Source organism: Miniopterus schreibersii (assembly GCF_964146895.1).
Source record: "Miniopterus schreibersii genome assembly, chromosome: 1".
Lineage (NCBI taxonomy): Eukaryota > Metazoa > Chordata > Mammalia > Chiroptera > Miniopteridae > Miniopterus > Miniopterus schreibersii.
In genome coordinates this window covers 66,844,069-66,866,950 of record NC_138101.1, presented here as the reverse complement: position 1 = coordinate 66,866,950, position 22,882 = coordinate 66,844,069, and the positions used below count along the sequence as shown (strand labels likewise).

Sequence of the window (22,882 nt, the reverse complement as noted above, 5' to 3'; positions counted from 1 at the left end):
AAGTACCTTAATAAGGTACCTTGTTTGAAAACTCCAGGCACAGCACAGAAGAGATACACTATCTGGCCCATGTGTGGCCAAGAAGCAGTCGAGAGCGGATAGCTGAGAATGAAGTCCAGGGTGGGAGTGGGAGTTTTCCGTGCTCTGTATTTCCTGAGAAACCTCTGATCCTAGATGACTTGCAGAGAACTTAGCAGTTTTGCAGGGGAGGAGAGAGTCATTTTAGAAAATATGACACAGGAAATCTTCACCTTATATTTCCTAAAGTTCAGTCGTAAATCTATTATTAAGAATGCATCAAAATACTCAAAAAAACAACTCAGCAACACACTTGAACCACAGCTATCCAGTGAGCCCCTGTTATGAGCAAAGCACGATTATAATGCATTTAAGATGATTATTACAGTCTCAAGCAAGTTCACAAACTTATTTCACCCTCCAATAAAGTTGAAAGTTTATATTTGCCATAAAATATAGTCTATAACAACATAATATTCTTTGATTCATTTTTTAAAAATATATTTTTATTTATTTCAGAGAGAGGAAGAGAGAAAGAGAGAGAGAAACATCAGTGATGAGAGAGAGTCATTGACCGGCTGCCTCCTGCACGCCCCCTACTGGGGATCCAGCCTGCAACCCAGGCATGTGCCCTGACCAGGAATTGAGCCACAATCTCCTGGATCATAGGTCGATGCTCAACTGCTGAGCCACGCTGGCCGGGCTGTTTGATTCATTTTTGATTATCTACTGTTTTAAGAGAATTGTTCAAGGTACTATTGTCGCAAGGGGCCTGCAAAAATGAATCAGACAAAAACCTGTCATTGAAAAGTGGACCCACTACACCTGCACTAACAAGGTAGCTTCTAGCCACATGTGCTGCTGAGGGGTGGAAACTTGGCTAGTGTGAACTCAGAGCCCTATAAGTAAATGACACACTAAATCCAAAAACTTAATAAGAAAGAAAAATGTATAATCTTCTATTAATAAGTTTTTATAATGATTCCATGTTGAAATGGTAATATTTTGGATATTGGGGGTAATTGAAATATACTATTAAAATTAATTTAACCTGTTTCTTTCTAGTTTTTAAATTTAAAATTACATATGTGACTTGCATCCTATTTCTATGGCAATGTTGATCTAGACAATTATAGTTACTACCTATTCAGTGTTTATACTATGTACCAGGTAATTTTATATCAAATATATGTAATCTTCCACAAGAGATGAATTACAGATAAGGAAACTGAGGGGGCAAAGGCGATATTAATTTATTATTCAACACATATGTCATAAATTTTCTGTGCAGCAAGGGCTTTTGTAGGCAGTAGAGATAAAACAAAAATCCCTACTCTCATGGAACTTATGATCCAGTGGGACAGAAAGGTAATAACTAATAAACAAGTACAAAAATATGTCAGGCAGTGACAGTGAAGAAAGATAAAGCCTATAAACAAATGCAGAATGTCCAGAATTGGAGTGAGGTGGGGGTGAGCTATCTTTTAGATAACAAGGTCTGAGAAGGAATTGTCATCTGAGCAGAAACATGAAGGAGTCCTGAAAATATCTACCTGGCCAGGAGCTTCTGGGCAGTGGCAACAAATAAAGGACTAAGGGTGTGTGTGTGTGTGTGTGTGTGTGTGTACGTGCACACGCTTTACACACTGGAGGAAAAGCAGGAGAGCCAGTGGTGCTAGAGAGCAGTGAACAAGGAGTAGAAGGAGAGGAAGCCAGAAGCCTGTTCCCCATAGCAACTTGGAAGCGGCCATGACTAGGAAATGTTCAAGGATGACTTTGGCTGCTCTATGAAGCATGGACTGTTGTGGGCATGCATGGAACCCAGCAAGAGTGGAAGCTGGAGACCAGTTAGGAGGCTACTGCAGTAATGCAAGAGAGATTTTACAAGGTTTGTATGACTCAGCCGCTGGAGATTTGCTGTTCCTGCAATACAAAGTAAAATAGTCTAAAATTATCCAGACAATTGGAACAGCCAAGGTCAAATATCTGGATAATTTAAGCTTCAAAATATATTTGGAAGCCTGTAAAGTTATCTGAACTGGCAGTAAAAAAAAAAAAAAAAAAAAAAAAATCACTGTCTAACTTCATAGGATAGTAATTTGTCTCTGTCCCTTGCTTTCTGCCAATTTAACCTAAGGAAAGTGGACTTGAGATCTGTAATTGGCAGAGTGGGATTGCAGGACCTTTAAGTCAAATTCAGATCAGGCAAATTAGCTTCATTTTTGCCAAAAAAAAGTTATTTAGTTGAACCAGATGACAATTTTGTAGCCTAAACTATTTGCATTGGCTGTCTACCTTCTGAATGACCCATAATTGCTAATTCTGTGATTGAGCTTAGTTGTACACCCAAGACACAGTCAAAGAAAGAACTAGAAGCTGTATCTTGCATAAATGTATATGTTAGTAGATAACTCCACTCAATAAGTCTGTTTTTGGGACAGTAAAAAAGAGCATCCTCAAAGTCAAATGTTATGTAGGCCAAGTCCCTCCTCTGAGAGATAAATTAAGGTTTAAAGTAGGTTTCAAATGAAAACAAATACAAAGCAATCACAGTGGCCCCCAAAAGTCTTATCACGATAAAAAGCAGGCTCAATCTTGACCCTTCAGGTAGTTTATTTACTTTGATGGAATTCACTGTAAAACTATTCAACTCCACGTTTCACTGTGCCTGGGCCTTGGATGTAGTTCCTGTCATTCACGCAGTTTCCCCCAGCACTAAAATGTACAGATTACACACATCAAAGGCCGGCTGCAACTACTGCAGCTGAAATTTACACACAAATCTGTGTGGTGAGTAACTGGATAAACAATGAGACTAATGACCTTGTTCTGCATTAATCTCCATATGGCTCTGTTGGTACAGCTTTTGCCTTCAGGCCAGAAGGTTGTCTTCTTCTAGCCTCAAACCAGGGATTAGGAGCTGACATGGTGGATAGAGCCAAACCAAGGGCCCTGCTCTTATAGCCTAGGAAGCCTGAGAAGACTACAGAGGGCATCCACCTCAAGAGGTGCATTTGCCACCACTCAAGAAACACCTCCATGATCACAGCCACGACAAAACAGATTTATAAAAATAAGAAAATCCTTTAGCCATGCCTCCCCCTTCAGAGAGCTTATTTTCTTCAACAGAAGGCCCTTGAGTATTTTCAGGGCCTCCACACAGCTCTGCCCCTATCCCTCCAAATAAGACAGAACTCTCAATACCTCCATCCATGTTCCTCTTTCTCCACCAAAAATAAATTTCAAAATGACTGCACCTGTAAGGAGTGTAAGGGGGAATGGAGTGGACCAGGGCACTTGATCAGCATTTACTGCTAATCTGGGATATCTGGGAAAAGAGATGTTTAAAAAAGAAGGTGCCTCTTAAGTGCCCTCCCCCCAAATTGCTACAGAGTCCCCTCAACACTATTTGGAAAGTCTGAGTGGTGCTGCCAAAAGAGATGGAGTACCTCGGGAGGATTCTGCACCTGGGCGGCCTTGGGCCTCGGTAGAAGGAGAACTGAACACTGGAAACCAACCCCTACTCCTGCTTCATCACTTGATACACAGGTCACACAGAAAAGTTTATACAGGGAGGTGAAGCCAAGGCAATGACTCTGTCGGTGGGGTTACCTTGGGTTAGAAAGGATCACACACGAAACACACCGAGCTAAGTGCCCTAAGTGCTACACATGTGATACTCCCGTTACTTCACATCCAGCCCTGGCCATAATCTTTACTGCCTTGTAAACTTGAGATGCCTCAGCCTGAGATGTGTAATCACATTCTATTCTGAAACATAAATTCTGGTGGGATTTATAGTCCCAAGAAATACCTTTTCTACACCTTTCTGCTCACTCCCCTGGTATTCAAATGGCTTTTGTTGTTTCAAATGCTTTTTCCAGGTATACGTTACCCCTTTCATAGTCCATCACACTACTATGGCTGTTCTCAGAGTTAGTGTGAGCTTCGTCAAATGCCTCACGAAAAAGTATTCTATTTTCAGCATCATTTTTATTCATCCATTTATCAATTCATTCCTTTATGGATTCATCATAAACATGAGGCATAGGTAAGGCACATTCCCTCTCTTCCTGGAATATTCCTTCTCTATTATCACACTTGCTCTGCGTAACAAATGCTAAGGTGACTTTGTAATACCACTGTTACAGATGTGGAGATGGTCACAGCAGTTGATGTGTGAGCTTGACACCATCCCTACCTGATCCTGTGGCAAAGGTTCCTAGTGTCTCAGAAGTTTTCTGTATTGTAACTTAGAGGGCTCCTCGAGAATCATCTTTGCTTCATGGACTAATAATACCTAGCATTTGTACATACTTTCACATGCATTATTTCACTGAATTCTTAGAACAATCTTATCAAGTAGGCAAGTATTATACCCATTCTGCAGAAAGGAAACTGAGTCTAGGAGAGGTTTAAAGCCGTGCCTAAGGTCGCCACAGCATGAGATGGAGTGGCAGAGCCCGCCTCCAACCCAGGACTCCTGATGCTTTGCATTACACTATTTCAAAACTGTCTTTTCCTATTGGTTACTTCTAAAGCAAAAGAGTACTGCTCAGGAAGCATTTCAAGAGGAGCCTTACACTTGGACCATCAAGACAGAAACTTTCTAGTTAGTCACTGCCTGGCTGTAGGAAAAGATTTCTGAGCTCTGCCAATAAAAGGATTTCAAATCATAGAGACCGCTGAGATAGGGAGTGCTTTGCTGAAAATAATACTGACATTGGTTCTCCAGGATCTGATTTGTGTAGAAGAAAACTATGCGGTGCACTGTACTGTGTGCAGAAAGAGCAGCATTATGCACAATGAACACGCGCACGCGCGTTGTGTCAACGTTCTCTCCCCAAATGTGGCTGCAGAAGAAAGTGTGAAGCATACTGAAATGAGGCAATATTTATGGCTGAAGAAATTCGGCTTCACATAACGGTAATTATGAACAAGATATTTTCCTTAATAAAATTACTGCAAAACAAAATCTGGAGCGACTAAGTGTTTCCCTATGTCCTATTTCATTCCATGTGCTCAAGAAGGGTTGCGGGAAAGAAAGGGAGAGAGTAAAGGGAGCGGAGGGAGAAAGAGAGGCAGAGCCAGACGGCCTCTGCGGAGGGTTGGTTTTGCTTTAGAAACTGGAATGTGTCCAGGCTTGATTTTTATTTTCAATTCACATTTCAGATCCAGCTCCCCAAACTCTTTGATCTCTCTCCCTGTCTCCTTACCCGGAAGAGAACCCTTGGCCTTCTCAGCTGGGAGCTGGGAGCACACGTGGAAAGACTGGCTCGGATCCATATTCCTGCCAAATTTAGTCACACAAAGGGGCCTGCAAGGGAAAAAAGAAAGGATGAAAGCCGCAGCCGCCGCGACTTCAAAGGGCGCGCCGCCGCGCCGGGCCCTGCGCAGGCGCCGCCCTCCGCAGATATAAGGCGCGACTGGCGCGCGGGCGACCTCTCCGCGCCGCTGCCCACGCGCGTCCCCGGCCGAGGGTGGGTGCAGGGGTGGAGGGGCCCGGCGGCCGAGGGGCGGGATGCCGCGCCCGCGCTGCCCGCCGGCTGCCCGAGGCCGGTCCTCAGCCAAGTTAAGGCGCCTGAGAGAAGTTTTCAGGAAGGAGGGGAAAGAATGTCAAGTCCAGCGCGCTGGGCGAGCCGCGCCGCGGCCCGCCAATTTACTCCGGCTCCCTTAACACTCCATTCTGGGGGGTTCCAGGCGGGGCCCCCACTCCCCTGTGCGGGAGCCCGGGCCCAGCGGGGGCTTCCCGTCGAGGAGCCGCGCAGTGAGGGCGCGTGGCGGGACTCTGCCTGGCCCAGCCGGCTCCCCTGAGCCCGAGCCCGCGGCGCACCCCCGCATTCCTGTCCGCGACCTCCCAGCTTGACTCCTCTCCCCCTGGGCGGCCCGGGTCCCTGAGCCCTTGCCCCCCCGCCCCCCCGGTTAGCAGGGGGTCTGCTGGCCGAGCCCACAGCTGGTGGGGTGGGCCGTGGCCCTCCGGCATCGGCCGTGGGAGGACCCGGCCCCTAGACGGGCGCTCCCGGGGCCCCGACCCCGAGACGAGCACGCAGAGCTCGGTCCGCACCCGCAGCCGCGCGTGGGTAGATGCCACCCGAGGGCTGAAGCGGCGGGCGGGGGACGTGAGCTCCGTGGGCGGACCCCCCCTCCCCCAGGCAGCGCTGGCCCCGCGGAAGCCGGGAGTCCGCAGGCGGCCGGATTTGGGAAGGACATTTTTACGGTCCCACGAGTTCTCTGTTACCCCGGCGGGTGGGGCGTTGAGTTTGTTTGTCTTAGGAGGAGGCAAAGGGAGGCGGAAGAACCCCTGGGACACAAACTGCCATTTCCCCCGCCCTCCCCTCCCTTTCCCCTTAGTCCGTTAAACTGAAGATGCACACAGCTTTTCGTCGCCAGTGAGGCTGGGGTGGAAAATCGAAGGTGCCGCAGTTCCGTCTCTGTAATCACCTTCTTTTTTCTAGTCTTTCGCCCTCGCTTCTCTCTTTTCGAGCGTCCTGTTCCGTAGGCCCCCCGCCACCCTCTTCCTCTGGGATCCCACCAAAGTTGTAGCTGGGAGCGAGTCCAGGCCACACAAAGGGGAAGACCCGGAGCTTGGGGGGGGAGGTGAGGACCGAGGGGGCGGAGAGGGCTCAGAAGGGCACCGCGCTTTTTCTCTCCTCCCTGTAATTAAGGACTACTTGAGTGTCTGTAGCTGACTCCACTTGGCAGCAAAATTGCCGGGGGGGGGGGGGGGGGGGCTCCGGTGTGGGTAGGGGTCATTCTCCCAGTTCCCCCGCAGGCACCCGCGGGGGGGCTGTGCCCGGTTTGCTCTGTAGGCTGCGGGGCGCGTCTCCGCTTCCCACTCCTCTGTTCCGGCGCGGGGTGGGCGCCTCGCCCCCCACGAGCAGCCGCGCCGGCGGCGCCCGACTCAGAAGGAAGTGTTGATATAAAACAAGTCACTGTTCAATCCCAAACTGAACCCCAACCAACCGAAGCCACCAAGAGGGGAAAAACCAACAGCAATCCAGCCAGCCCCTAGCAATTGTTTCACGGTCGGAATTAAATCACATCAAAACGCCCCCTGAAACCCACATCCTGAAGGAGTGAACCTGCAACAGCCAACCTCCAGTCGCTCGCTCGAGTTCACACGAACCACCCGCCTCTACATCCGAGGGAAGGGGGCGGCGGGCGACGGAGTTTCTCCCGCACCGCACCCAACCACAACCCCGACCGTGCATCCCAAGAGGCGGCTGCTTATGTTAATAGAAGCCCCCACACGAATTAAGAGACCTCCTGGCGACAGAAATGCCTTTGCCTGGATCTTCACCGAACCTGTAGGGAGGAAGGATCATCTCAGAGTTACTTCGCCCCTCTTGCGTCGCCCACTTACCCGTAGAGACAGATTTCACGTGGAAATGTCAACCTCCTTCCCAGACAAAGCTTTAAAAAACCTGGGTGAATGTTTTCGTATAAAGCTCCTTTAAAGAACATTTGCAACAATGCTAAGGACAGTCAACCCAACACTCCGCACGCCACGGGGAGGGAAAACAGTCACGCAAACAGAACCTGGTGTTGGGTGATTTCGTTGGAAACAGTGTTTCCAAAGGAGAGGGTTATGGCCAAGCACTAAAGGCAGACGCCTACCCTTGGCCCTTCTAGTAAATAGTTGCCACTAGTTATTGTTCCAAAAATTCCCATCTTCTCTAGCGCCTAACGTCCAGGACACCTGGAGTTGAGCTCCAAATGACTCAGGGGGTCCAGATAATTAACATGAAGGAGAAAATGGAATTCGAATGAGTTGCAACACTTAAATGGGAGATGTAGGAGTCCTTATTTAATCTTTCTTTGGCTTCCAGAAACTACCTTCTGGCATGCTGTGTGCCCCCTCCCCCTCCTCGAGTTTGATGAAAGGAACTTTTACTCTAGCTGCTTTGGTGAAACTGCATTTTCCAGTTCTTTTTCTGCCGGCAATTTGGCTCATTTGTGGGAGGACTTTAGACTTTGTTTCCCTATATTTCTTTTAGAACAGAGAGTATAAATGCAAACATAGCTACATGTTCACATTTCTAGGACATTACACTCCCACTGGTGCATAACCCAAGGGAAGTTGCATATGACCAACAACCAAATAAAATTGGTTTCTTTCCAACCTTTTCAGTATTGCCATATAGCCTACTGCAGCAGAATATTCTTTATATTTTTCTTCCCTAAGGTATAGCATTGTCAGCTATGTAAATTGGATTTAATGTTTTACTCTTCCTAGCGGTCACCAGCCCCAATCCCCCCAGAAAGAATTTACCTGTGACTGACTACTGGCCATGCTCTGTGTGACCTACTGAACCCTTCAAATGATAGTTTTAAAAATTGCTTCCTAGAAAATTTCCATCTCTAGGAAGTAGTTATCAGTATGTGAGGTTTTAGGTGCTCATTTAGAGCATTATTAAGGTCTTTACTTATCAGTGTCCAGCAGCATGCAATTCCCCCTTAGGAAAAGAGGGATCTTTGCCTCATTGTTCCAGTATCATAGAGCTAAAGTCTGATTCTGTAGTGTTTTCCTTATTTTCAATTTAAGGGAGATGGAGACACATTTCTTCCTGCCCCTTGTTTACTGTTCTGAGGTTTTACAGATGGCTACTGTATTGGGTATAATAATTTTGCCTGGATTTTTTAACTGAAAGGGCTTGAGAGCCAAGGAACAACATGTAATCTGTTTTCAAACTTCAGCTTCGCTTATACTGTAACTTTCACAAAACACCTCCTTAAGTCCTGTCCTTGTATAAAATGCATCAAAGAGATGGTGGAGGCTGGGGAATTTTTGAGGTTGGATTTGGATTTGCATCTTCAAGGGTCCCTTTGAGCCCGCAGTCAGAGGTGCCAAAGACTGCCAGATCCTTTCTCCCTCTCCTGGCCCCGATCTCTTGGGTCCTTTCGCCTTCTCTTCCCCCTCCTTGGGTTTTTGTTTTGTGTTTTTTGTTTTTTGCTTTTGTTTTATTTTGTTTTTTTTGCATCCTCTATGAGGTTGCCACACATTGTGGCATGTATCTCCCCAAATCCAGGAAGACCTGGCATACCTGTCTATGTGCATTGCATGGTGAGGCTGTAATAGATCTTGTTTAAAAAGCGATAACTCAGGTCCTCTTCTTATTCTTGGTAAGCCTGGAAATTTTATTTTTGCTAGCATGTGCTCCCTTGTCCCTCGACATATTTAGGAAAGCCACAAGTCTCTTCCTTGCCCTTTCCATTCTCTCTGATTAGTTGAGCAACGCCTGTTATGTTTTCCTCCTCTCGGTCCCCGATTCCCGCCTCGTCCGCCGGGTCAGAGCATCTATCAATGTGGTGTCGATCGCAGCTGCCGCGGCTTCTCTTTCATCTTCCTCCCCTTACCGAAGCTGGGGGTGGGGGTGGAAAGGGAGGCGGAAAGGAGGAGGGGGTGAGGCTGGCAGAGGAAGGTGGGGAGTCGACAAGAGAAGAGATACTTAGATGATGAAGTTAAACCGTTTGGGCAGTTTCTTGTCAATTTCACGCAGGCAAAGCGTGCCTCTCAGTAGGTTACAAGAAGCGCCCGGTCCCTCCTTCCCTCGCCCAATTGCCTGATCCTTCCCTCCAGGAGCGCGCGCGCACACACACCCCAAAACTAGGACTCGTCCTACAGGCTCTGGGAAAAGAAAAAAAAAAAAAGTCTTCAATCACCACCTCCAACTCGCGGTCCCCCTCCTCCCCCCCAGCGGGCAGCCAAGGAGAGCTGGAGGCGGGGGAAGGGAGGGGGAGGAGAAGCGACGCAAATGGGTAGCTTTTCAGCGCCGGCTGGGCGCGGGAGGAGGAGAAGCGGTGGGGAAGCGCGGCGGCTCACCTGCGGGGCAGGGCTCGGAGGAGGGACCCAGGCTGTGGGCGCTCGGGCAGAAGAGCCGGGACGCGTCCGAAGCCCTGCAAACAGCCAAGCTCTGGGCGTCCCCCTCCCCTCGGCCGGGAGAACTCGAGGGCTGAAGCTCTTCGCTTTGACAGAGCGGCCCGGAGGAGGCGTGGAGAGCAGCGAGCGAGACAGCCAGCGAGCCAGGCTGAGAAATTCGAGCCGGGAACAAAGAGGGGTCGGGCTCTGCGACTGTGTGTCGGCTCTAGCTCCGGGCAGAAGCTTTTGGGTTCGAGGCCCCTGCTGTGATTCTCCAAGACCCCGCTGTGCCCTCCACTGCCGACTCCCAGTGCTCCTCGGCACAAACTTTATTCTTGGCAAACTTCTCTTTCTCTTCCCCTCATCCTCCGCCCCCACCTTCTCCTCCTCCTCCTCTGGCAGATTTAACACGCCTGGAGAAGGAAAACCGAAGCGAAAGGAAAGGAAAGAAGCAGCTCGAAAGCGGACATCTCCAACCCGGGTGGCTCTTTATTTTTATTTTTTTTAACCCTCCAGGAAGTGGACCTTTCGTTATCTTCTGAATCTACTTGCACCTTCTCCGCTGGGGCAAACGGAGACTTTTTGCCCAACTCTCCTCTTTTCTCGGAAAACCAACTCCCAACTCGGCATCCGGGGAAGCTAGGGTGGCGAGGCGTGCGTAGAGACGCGCCCGACGGACCGTGCTCTGCACTTTGGAGAGTCGCGCCTGCTGCAGAACCGGCGTCCTCAGCGCGCGACTGCTGGGGGCGTGGGGTGGCCGCCGGGGCAGCGGAGCCTCCAGCGCACCGCGCCGCCGCCCCCACAGGCGCCGGCTGCGGCGGCCCTCGCAGCCCGGTGCCCATCGGCCTCCGGCGGGCACCGGCGTCGGTCTTGGCGGGGCTTGGGCGCCGCCGAGGCTGCTCCTACTGCGGGCCACCGGCCCCGCGCTCGCTGGCCCCGCTTCCGCCCGCTGTCTTTACTTCAAGCATCCTTCCAGTTTTCCTTTCCTCCCCCCCTTTTGTTGACCCCCTCTCTTCCTGTTGTCGCTTCGGGTGCTCCCCCAGCCGAGCGGAGATTAAGGAGTGGTCGGGATGCCCCAACTCTCAGGGGCAGGCGGTGGCGGGGGGGACCCGGAACTCTGCGCCACGGACGAGATGATCCCCTTCAAGGACGAGGGCGATCCCCAGAAGGAGAAGATCTTCGCCGAGATCAGTCACCCCGAAGAGGAAGGCGACTTAGCCGACATCAAGTCCTCCTTGGTAAACGAGTCTGAAATAATCCCGGCCAGCAACGGGCACGAGGTGAGTGGGCCGCTGCCCGAGCGCCGAGAGGCGTGGCGGGTCCCGGGATAGAGTGGAGAGCGAGGGAGGCAGGGAAGGCGCCAGGCAGTCCCGGCGACGGTCCCTCAGAGGTCCCTCGTTTGCGGGGGGGGGGGTGCGCGAGCCCCTGGTCAGTGTTCTTCCTTTGTGTGTGTGTGCGCGCGCGTGTCGGGTGGAAGGTGGAGGGCTGTGCAGGGAAACTTACTCCAAGTGGATCCGTTTGGAGTTCGGTGGCGAAACCGTTGGTTTGCGGGAGGAGAAGCCGGCCTTTACCACGACGTTTGGCCTTCGGACTTTTCATTGGCACGGAGAGGGTGCGATGCTTTAAAGCGAGGATGTCTGAACTGAGAAGTTCTTCTGTGGGACGGAAAACAAAGTGCACCCGCTATCTCGGTAGATATCTCTGCAAGAGTGCGTTAAACCACCAAAGGCTTAGGTAGAGAGGAGCCGAGCCACAGGCGGAGAGGAAGGGGAGGCGGGCGTGGGCCGGGGACAGGAGGGGCCGGCCCAACCGCCGCGGAGCTGGGCTCGCGCGGAGCCGGCGGGCTGAGCGGGCGCAAGCCCGAGCGGCGGGGGCGGTGCGGGGCTGGCCCCTGCGGCAGCCGGGGTCCCGGCGCTGGGCGTGCTGCTCCCAGCCTTAGGCACGCGGAACCCAGCCGTCCCTTGCAGTACCTCCCGCAACACCAGTTCTCTCCAACCCCCATCACTGAAAAAGCGCTTATATTTGGGGTTAGTTTGGGCCCGGATCAGGCCTGAAATCTACACAGAAGACGAGCGAGTCAGAGTGGAGATGCGGCGGAAGCCAGGGCACCCACTGGGGAGGGTGGAAAGCGCTTTATCAGATCTCCTACCCCGTAGCGGGCGATAGCTGGTAACTCGAGTAGAGTAAATAGAGACACGTGGGTGCCGGCGGGAGAAAGCCGCGAGCAGAGACCCCGCGGAAGGGCTATTTCAGGCCGCGCGAGAGCTTCCGAAGGGGGGTGGGGGTGGCGGATGGACCCTGATACCCGACACTGCACTGGCCACCCTGGTTCAACAGCTGGGAACCGCTTTGGAGGAAATCCGGTAGAAAAGTTCTGACATTCAGATGATTTCACCAACGATTTTTTCCCTCCAAAGAAACTTGGAGGGTATACCCTTTTTCCTTAAATGGCATCCTTCTGCCCCCAAAAAGAAAGCGTGTGGTTTTGGGGGCGGGGGCATTTTGGGTTTTAAACAACGCGTTTAAGAACACTTCAGAGTTACCTTCTTTATCCCAATGGCAGGGGTGAGTACTCATTTTGGAAGGCTGGGGACCTGGGTTCTAAGGAGGACATTTAAGGTTGTTTTTTATCCTCTGAATCTTTCATGCCATTATGCCAATTTGAGGGGGACATGGTGGTGGGAGGTAGGGTGCACCCAACCCCATTTAAATGGTTTGTGACTGTGTGTGTATTGAGGGTGAGGAGGTGAGGAAGTCATTGCGGGGATGCATGTCCAAAGAACCACCAAAAAACACTCAGGCTAAACTCTCATATTGTAGAGGAGCCTCTGTTTTCTTCCTACCCATTTTTGGCTCTCCTTTATTCCATGAGTAAATTTGCCACCATTTCACATTTTCTGCATGTTTCTGCTCTGGGGAGAAGGGTGCTGCATTTGAAGCCCAGAATCCAGGTATTAGGGCCCTGTCAGTGTTTGTGTTGGTGGTAAATGGGCATGGGGCAGCCCCAAGGAAGATGGTGAAGGGGGTAATACCACTGATTTGCACGTGGTTGAGCCTGGGTGGATGGTGGTTACCAGAACTGATATTAGTTGGGCTACCTTTTAGATGTCTATAACCCGACTCTCAAATTTTCCTTTCTTTAACCACAGAGTAGTTCACTTTTCTCTTGTAAGCTTGCGCTCAGCCAGCCAACTTATGGTACGTTATAAGGAGTGGAACTCTCTTGCTGGGTCTGGCTTGGGACAATGGCTTTAAGCCCCCATCTGTGAGTGGTTGCCTTATTTTTTATTTAAAATGTCATTTTCAGTTGCAAAGTGATATTTCAGCACGGTTTTAATCAGCTCTGATTGAAGTGAACAGTGGTTGAAGAAGCTATGGAAACAACCCCATTAACTCAAACTCCAGTCATACTAGGCATCCGCGCAGCCTTAATGCATTTTAGCAAACAGCAGTCAGAACAGCAAATTTACTATATTGTTAATTGTTTTTCCTCTTATTATTTATACTTTTCTCCTCTTGGGCAGATAATAACGATTCAGAAATACATGTTGAAAAGAAAAAGATTTCCCAGTACTCAACCCCTAGCCTCCACCTCTTAGGTTAATAAAACAGGTGATTGAGATGCACCTAAACTACCTCTTTTGAGTTACCAGTGGACACACAATCAGTATTGTCACAAACTCTAAGGTGATTTTCTTTCTTTTGGGGGTGGGGATTCATGCTGGTAGGTGGCCAGACAAGCACAAACCTCGCAGGAGTCCTACCATGACAAGGCCAGAGAACACCCTGATGACGGTAAGACTTAATTCTACTTCTCCTAACTTTATCATTTAACAAGTGCAATTTGTGAATGTAGGTACATTTTGCTATTTTGAGTTCAAAAAAGCCTAGGATCAGATGTGACAAGATTGTGCCCATTATTTTAACAAAATGGTAAAGAAAACCCAGGAAACTTAGTGCTTACCTCTAATGTATATTTATGTAATTTTAAAACTTGTCTTTGAATGAGTTAGGGAGCTTTGGATTTCATTTGGCTTCCAGATTCTTTGTGGAAGAGGAAATAATGAGTTTCCCTCTTTTCCTCATTTTACCTAAAGTTCTAATCGGTTTAGATCTTTAGCATTTTTCCTGCATTGTTATAAAGAGTGACACAGTCTAAACCAATTTATTTTCCAACAGGAATAGTTTCAGATGGATTTTCGTTTGTTAAATTAATGTTTCCCTTTACAGTGAGAAGGCAGGCAGAGAATGCTCATACTAAATATGGCTCAATAAAGCAGAATCTAACTTGTAAAAATATAAAACTTTATTTGTAAAATTAGGAACTATGCATATGAAACATGATAGATTTCCTACCCACTTCTGATTCTTGCTCAAAACTGTAAAAATTGTATATATATTTTTAGATTTAAGGAGAATTCTGTGTGACTTTAAAAGAATCAAGGAATCTGTAGGGTTTCCTTGTTGGACAGTCAGCTTTTCTGTTCTCCTTTAATTATTTACAATTGGCTTGACCAGAACGAAGTGTTTGTACGTACAATATGTCAGCCTAGAGAAGAAGGGAAGAAAACTATAATATCAGGCTTCGTTCTGAGCTACAAGGTAGTTACACAGATTAAAGAGAAGAAATGTATATACTGAACGCAGGCAAATTACTTTGGCAAAACGATGTAAGTGTAGCACATAAAATTAAGTCTCCTGGAGTTAATCCTTCATAAATTTGGGTTGTTGCCCATATACTAGTTACAGCTCTCTCCCTCAGTAAAACCTTGACATTTTCTAAAAATCTGGAAGCACAGGTAGAATTTTTGAGTTTGCCTGTAAGGTGGAGTGTAACTTTTAGTGTATAAATTTATATGTGTGTGAATGGCTAGATGGCCTAATATATTTAAATTGCAGCTTTAGGTTTGTGTGTGTTCTTTCACGTGTCTCTATTTCTTAGTCCAGTTTGTTAGTGTTAGAACAAATTAAGTTAGATGGATAACACTTATTTTTGTGAAAACACCAGTCAATAGTGGAAGTAAATTGAACCACATGTTTTTAAAGCATCTGGTTCACTGCTAATTTAATTTAAGAGAATAAATACTGTCAATCTAAAATAGAGCATAATAATTCAGTTACGATATTTTGTAAACAACTCTTTTTATGTAAAGTCTGATTTGTCATAGAACTGGTTGATTTTCAGATAAAAACCGGTTATATAAAAAGGAAGCCAATGCATCATCAGTTGTTCTTTGGATTCTCTCAGGCAAGCATCCAGACGGAGGCCTCTACAACAAGGGACCCTCCTACTCGAGTTATTCCGGGTACATAATGATGCCAAATATGAATAATGACCCATACATGTCAAATGGATCTCTCTCTCCACCCATTCCGAGAACAGTGAGTAACATGCCGATGTTGCAAATTATTTTCAGAAGAGCAAATTAATTTGTATTTTGGCAAAATATTTTTTTTTACATTGGAAACACTTTAATTATATATGACCCGTCATTGCTACGTAAGTCCTGTTGTAAGGAATAGCTGCCTTAAAAGAGTGCTAACTTTGATGTCTTGCATTTGGAATTTTAGCTTTTGGCTTATTGGTTAAGATTAATAAATAACAGATCACCAATTGTCATGAAATCAAGTGAAGATAAGTCTACGAACTTACAATCTGATGAGTATTGTGTTTTTTGTGCTGATGAGAGGAAAAAATTGATTTACTCTTTCAGTTAGCTAAGTACTGTATAGCTTTCACTACCCTTAAAGCTATGTAGACTCAGTGCTACTTTGGCTCATTTGGAGCTGAACATTGGGAATGTTACTTCAGCTTCTAAAACAGTGTCCTCCTCTTATTGTATTAGCTAATGTTTCTTTAAAAGCAGTTGGGATGAGCTATTTTTACTTTATTATCAATTGCGGAGAAAATTTCACTTGAAAATAACCCTGTGAAAATTGCTCTTTTTATCTCGTGGTTCCGTTAACTTGCAGTGTTCTAAAAATGCAGTGGCATTATAACTGCATGATGTAAAGGTATGGCCCTATGAAGAATTGACAGTATTTCGGTTTTGCTGGGAAGTGGAAACCTCATTTATATTGAGAGAGCATCTGAAGGGTAACTGTGTGGTAACTTGTGTAGTGTGTGAGCATGCGGAGTGCTGGTGATGGGGTGCTCCCTGAGAACTGGCCCTGTGGCGGTGGGATTAATATTTACTGCTCCGTCAATATATTTACCTTCCTTCGGTCTCACTCTCCCTCTACCACCCAAAAGTCAATGAGAAGCATATATGTCTGGGTCTTGGGGATTTAGAGTTTCAGTCTACCTGGCCCTCCTCAGAGTCAGATTCCGATCATAAAAAGCAACCTATGATTTTTGCCTTACTAGCCCAGTCCTTCCACTAAGTGAAAAAAAATCAATCACAGAATCTGGGGAAAGTACTGTCATTAATCCCTCAGTGGAGAGAATCTGGGATTGAGAAGATTCACCAAAATAGCAGAGAGGAATGGCTCTTACTCGCAAGAGTATTTGCGTTTATCTTGATTATCCACAGTACTCAAGTGCTGAAATGATAGGTACGTGAAATAGAACTATTTTATGTGGGCACTGTGATTTAGAAGTTATTGTAATTTTTTCCCCACAGATTTCAAAAAGATACTTGACCTTTCAAGTAGGGAATAAGAGTTTTCTAATTTTTATCTTGCTGCTAAAATGGCGACCTGGGAGATCTTATGATGGTTGTTATAGGAAATAGCAATTTGGCATTTTAAAGGGCTTTTAAAATGTTTAATGATAGAGATGCCTGTGTAGTAAATATGAATCTCCTACCTAAAAAGTGAGTGAATGAATAAAAACAAATATAGTTTAATATTTAGCGACCATCCCCAAATAAATGCTTCTCTGAGTTTTAAAATTTGTAGGAGACTTCATATTTGTTGAGCTGAACATAAAAACATATCAGATATTTCTTTTATAGTTGGGATATTTTGTTTGTTGGGTTTTTATGAAGAGGGGTGGAGAATATGTTTAGATAAGGAATAATTGAAGATTTCTGTTGAAAGGCTCTTTAGAACAACAGATAATCTTTCTGATAAATCCAGAGTATAGTTTCTGGCTTGTTAAACAATAGAAAATAGCCACTAAAATAATCTTATACTTTTCAGCCATGCACACAGTTAATGCTTAATATGTATTTGTGGGATTTATTCCATAGTTCAGCTACTTCTCCTTTCAAAACAAATTTTGAAGTCACTATAGTAAAAATCTAGTGGTATTTATAAAGGATCCATACTAATATTGAAAATTAAGCTTCTCTTCCTCTTTCAACCAGTATTTTCTGCCTTCAGCATTTCTCTCCAGCTTTTGCCCCCCCCCCCATATTAATCATTTTGAAATTTTGATAGAGAATGGAAGGTATTTATTGTTAGTGTATGTATTAAAATTTTGAGGTCAGTGAATTGAACAGCCATTCATTGCTTAGGAAAGATTTGTGGCCAGATAAATGTTAGTGGGTGAAGAGTGGAGGAGAGGGGTGTGGTCAGGAAACAGTTACTTTACCCTGTTATCTGCTGCTTTGCTTTATGCTGTTACATTTTTGGACATATTTATTTTAGGTACATTTTCTTGCAGATATTCTGCAGTTTGCACAATTCCAGAAGCTTATCCGTTTTAACCACAAGGCTATATCCAATTTTTTTGTTTAAGGTTCCACTGAAGTGAGTTGCAGGCTTTGGTTTTTAATACCTAACAGCTGTTTTTAACGTGTGTGAGACCCAAAACACTTTAACCGGAAGGCAGCCTCTCTCTTTCACCCCTAACCACACTTCTGCCTTCTTGCTCTCTAACTTGGTCTGCTACCGAGGCTTTGTATAACTGACATCCAGATAGTTTTTTATCGAGGGTGTCAGGGAGTAGGGTGACTATTTGTGTTTGGGTTTAAGGTGAGAGAAGCCCTGAGGCATCCCAGTTCCTGGAATTTGCATTACAAACAACTACTTGTTTACTGCATCTGCTGCCTGCAGGTGTTAGAACTAGAAAAACATCTGGGGGTGGGGGAAGGCCCTGACTGCCCCTTCTCTACACAGAATCTTCCATTTGTAGTAACTGCAGGTAATCCTGAGAACACCAGCTAGGGCACAGATAAGTTTCTGCTAGTAGCTCATTCTAGCAATTCTATAAACTTTTCCTCTTTTTTAGACAAAATGACATACATGTGATCGCACAGCTTTTACTTATGACCTGAGTACAGCATTACCTACTCAGTAGAACCACCTTCTCCAATCCAGCTTTTTTCCCTTCAGAAGGGAAAGTTTAATGAGCTGATTACATTCTTCCAGAACTGGAATTCTTAGAGGTGTGTCTATACCACAAATTTTACAAATGGGCATCTCACAGAATTTTAAGTAGGGATTCTTACCTCAGGCAAAATGGGCCTAATGAGAAAGTACCTATAATAGTAGCACATTTGGTGTCAGTGTGAGTTCTTGAAACAGTAAACCTTGGCTTGTCTCCCATAGAGAGCGAGAAGATGCAGAAGCCTGTTAAATATGTCAGAGCAGAGACCCTGCCTTTCTTTCTCTGAGTCTTATTTATGAAAATCCCTGTAGGCCAATGGTAGAGGTTAACATTAAAAGCAAAAAATAGTTAGTTGCCTCCTCTGTGGGGTCCGGGCACTTGTGTGCCTGAATACCGTGTGAGCCATGAGCTTGGGGGGCTTTAACACAGTGGAAGTTCCCTTTGGCCTAGCGCACTGCGGTTATTTATCTTAGGTGTCAGGCTTCCATTTGTCCCTCACACAGCCCAAATGTTTAACACCTTTGAAGAGAAACATCTCATTTCTCTTCAGCCGCTCAGGGGAGGGAAAAGCAACCAGCTTCGTGCAGGAAACGACAAGCGTTGCAGCTGGGTCCTACCAACCACAGCAGCACCTGGCTAGCGTAGCAGCCGACTGCATGTTTGTTTCCTTGTGAACTTTCTGAGGATGGACTTTTAGGCGGGACAGGAAGATGTTTGTTTGCAATTTTTTTTCTTATTTTTATTAGACGTATGGTTTTTACCTGAAGGGAATCAACATTTGGATTTCTGATGAACAGAATTATACCTATACCTTGGTCTTAACATCCCCCCCATGTTTGTATTTGCTTACAAACAGCTAAAATTTGATTTTTCCATTGCTCACTTCTGGAATTAAGGAACTAAGGTAGATATGTCTAGTCAGTGAGCTTACACACTTAAGTCACTGTACATCACATTGCTGTGTAGCTCTGAGAATAATCACGGAAGTAATAATTAATTGAAGGGCAGAGGAGACTCTGGCTTGTATTTTGAGCAAGATGTTTTAGGCAGTGTGTCTTTTTACTGCAAGGAGCTACTTAATTTGACTTAATGGTAAATTATTTTTAATTTTCTAATCTAAATTGTACGCTTTTTGAAGCTAAGTGTATTAAGTTTTCTTCTTTACCTCAAGTGCAGAAGTTAAGTTTTAGAAAGTATGTTCTCTCTCAGATTTGAATGCGGATGTCAGAAGAAAGCATGGGGAGATTCCTTAGAGCCCTAGACTCTTCTGTTGGGTTCATTCTTAATTGTACTGCTACAAAGTTGGGAAAGGATCACAACAAGAATAATCGGGTGCTGTTGCCATCCCCCCTTCAGATAGCGTAGATAGCTTATGGCCAATAGTTTGCTTATTCCAGTGTCCCAGGGAGCCACACTGAAGGGCCCCACAGGAGATGGTGTCCCATCTGCATGACTGGCACCACGAGAGTATGATCCTCATTCAGATATGTCTTTTTGATATGACCCTAGAAATGTCTTGTTTATTCATAAAAACATGAGAAAACCCCAATTTCACTAAAGCAAGGCAATTGAGCCAACCTGCAGAAAATCTTGGTCTTTGAAGGAACCCTCTCCCTGCACCCCCTTAATACAGGTCCTGGACTTGTTCTCATCAAACCCATTATTTTGATCTAGTCTCTCTTGTGGTCAAAGACTCATGTGTGATTTAACAGGATTTAGGCCTCCCAAATGCATCTATCTGGACTTGAATTTGTAGCCTCACAAGTGTTCTTCCATAATATCAACTGAGAAAATTTTGCAGCTTTTTTTTTTTTTTAAACTAATCCTGTTAGTTCTTTAGACAGAACCATTTTTGGTTTATGTGACTTTTTTTTTTTTTTTTTTAAAGCAGTTGGATCATTTCATTCCTCTCTGATTCCTTTTGTTTCTCATTTAGATATTATAGACATGATTAGAATTTTATAAATCTCGTATCCCTTTGATTTCAAGATAAACTTGGAATTTAAAGACAAAATATGCCAGGATTGTCTGTGGGCCAGCAGAAAAGCACATCTGTTTTATTTCTGGGCCGAGTAGATATCAGTGTTATATAGGTGCTGCTGTCATGGGACTAAGGTTTTTGAAAAGAGGATACTCATTTAACCCTTGCGTCTTTAAAGTTACTACTTAAGTGGTTATGCCAAACTGAGCCAGTGTGTGGAAAGCTAACACTGTAGCAATGAAGAGACTTAGTGCCGCTTTGTATTGTCCTGATAGGTCCTTACTCATTTGGAAAAGGCAACCATTGGATCTTATTTAAATAATTTGAAAAATCTGTTTTAGATTCATGATCACTTTTTAAGTATTAATAGTGACCTTATGAAGTCACAGTCCAGGAACTGTAGACTCTGCTATAAGCTCTTAAGTCATTTTAGGCAAATAAATGATCCAGTCTCTAAGATTCAGAGGCATAAAGCCAGAAAATGACCTAAAGACCAACAACAAAGACTGGGGGGTGGGGTTTGAAATGCACCAAAGGGGAGAGTTGAGAGTTGAATATAGACAGTGAACAGTGAATGCTAACTCCAGAGATTTTGATAATGTAGTCAATCTAGCCAGAGCTATTTATAGGCTAATAACAGAGGCTGTTCAGAGGATTATAGTCTCTGTAAAGTAGTATATTTGTACACAATACCCAACATATCTAAATTTAAAAACCTTCTCAAGTTATCTGCTTGCTATATGTAGATCACTTGCTGAGCTCACTGAAGAATGGTTCCCACCTGCCTTCAGTTTGTAGTGGGAAATTTGCAAGGGCATTACAGAGCCAGCAAGAGTTTTGGTTCCCTGTCTCCTTTCTCCCACCTGACTGAGAAAGATAACTGGCAGAGATGTTGCATCACAGAAGGTCTAGAAACATATTTTATTTTTTGCAGCTAATGAGGGAAAAGTAAACTCTAAAAAACATCTGATTATCGACCATCGTTTCTAACTATGTCCACAAGTAATCTGTCATAGTAATGTATTGTTGATGTTATGTTCACTTTAAAAAAGAGACCTATTGCTACTTTACTCAACATAGAGAAAGGCTGAATGAGGGCTGGGTGGAAGGGAGGCTCTATAATAAAAAAAGAGGAGTGGCTCCAGTGTAGCTTTAATGTTCTTTAATTATTGTCAGCTTCTGAATGAAACAGTTACCAAAACAAAAATGTAAAAGCTGAGGTACTAAGGTATTTTTACAAGTCCTTGTATTTTTATTTTGCAATGAGACCTGTCAATCAACTACTGATGATAGTTGACTATCAGATCAATTGATCTGAGGCTACTGATGAATTATGAGAGTTACATTCAGCCTAGTACAGAATAGGCATTTCAGTAGATTTGCTGAATAAAGAATAATGTACTAGGAAATTTTCATGTAGGCTTTTTGGATATCTCCAAAAGATTTTTCTTTAACCAAATGCTATGTGAAAAGCAAAATCTGAATGTGTCTGCTACATAATTCTTAGCATTTTATTATTTTACTTTTTCTCTGATTTGTTGCGTCAATGAAAAAAGCATTAAACCAGTGTCTTCTGTGAGGAAGTCAAAGTCTCTCCTTACAGAATGTTAAGTTTCCAAGTAAGAGCTGAAAGCAGTCAGCCTATGAGTAAGAAGAATGGGGGTGGACCCTCCTACCAGAAGTGGTCGTAAGCAGTACTTATCTCTTACTTAGGTCCAGAAACCTCACTGAAGAAGGGGACATGAAAAATGCTTTTTTCAGAAGGGTGCTTGAGATGGAAATAGAATAAAAGCAAACCATCTTCAATTGTGTTTTAGTAGCACATGGTTAATGCTCTTCACTTCATTTTTATTCTTCTCCAGAGAGAAAGGACTTTTCTCTTTTTCAGTCACACTTGAATACTCTGATATTAAAAAATTCTTTGTGTTCTTTCTAAATGCATGTTGGCAGCATCAGTGCTCACTCCTAGGTCAGCGTGTGTGGTAAATTGATTCTATCCTTCTGCAGTGGGGAAAGCAACAGTTTTGAGTCTTTATTAGGTGAAGGCTGAACCTGGTCCAAAGCCTATTACTCTTCCCCGAGAGCCTTGAGAAGTTATTTAACCTTTACCAGCCTTTATTTCCTCATTTACAAATGACATATTAATATCTGACTTGCCCACCTAATATGGTTGGTGTGAAATTCAGATAAAGCCTGCGAAAGCAGTTCGTTTTGTACTAAGGGAACCAAGCTCCAGTCCCAGATGGTGTAAGCCAGTGACCCGCTGGGAATTCTGCAGCCAAAGAGGTCTCGGCTGTACCCAGGAAGCAACTGAGAAAGGGAAGAAACTTTTGGTCCTTACTATGCCACATGCTGACCTGGAATTTGAATACTGAGTGAAGGCCCTACATTAACCTTTAAAAATATTTGCATAAATAAAAGTTTTGGGACTTGTCATTATGTCCCTTTCAAAGGTGGCTCTCCTCTCTTGGGCTTCTTTTTCTCCCCTAATTGTTAAGAGAGCACCTGCTTTTCCTCTTCAGCCCCATAGTTTTTTAGTAAGGGAATGAGGTGCGTGAGGGATCAGATTTCTAAATTTTATATTTGTTATAACCGCATGTCCTTCTAATATTTGATATGGAATTGCCAGTTAACTCTTAACTCCTTGGATGGGAGTAAGAATATATTTTTGGTTAGGCTACTTTTTCTCCCTTTAATCCTTTAGGAGCTGGGTTTCTTCTCCCCCACAGCAAAAATTATAGAGAGAGGA

At 45.1% G+C, this 22,882-nt stretch overlaps 1 protein-coding gene across 5 annotated transcripts in view; it reads left to right on the top strand.

The window, feature by feature from the left end:
- The first annotated feature begins 9,797 nt into the window (after positions 1–9,797).
- Positions 9,798–22,882, top strand: part of LEF1 (lymphoid enhancer binding factor 1) — a 108,816-nt gene continuing 95,731 nt past the window's right edge. For 4 of the 5 annotated variants that reach the window (XM_081120954.1, XM_081120953.1, XM_081120957.1 and 1 more), the window contains exons 1-3: positions 9,798–11,157; positions 13,606–13,672; positions 15,126–15,259. In XM_081120954.1, the coding sequence (XP_080977080.1) occupies positions 10,948–11,157; positions 13,606–13,672; positions 15,126–15,259 (411 nt within the window). In that variant the 5' untranslated portion in view covers positions 9,798–10,947. Of the gene's footprint in view, positions 11,158–12,371; positions 12,443–13,605; positions 13,673–15,125; positions 15,260–22,882 lie in introns of those variants that run through there. The other variant, XM_081120955.1, reaches the window with a different exon arrangement.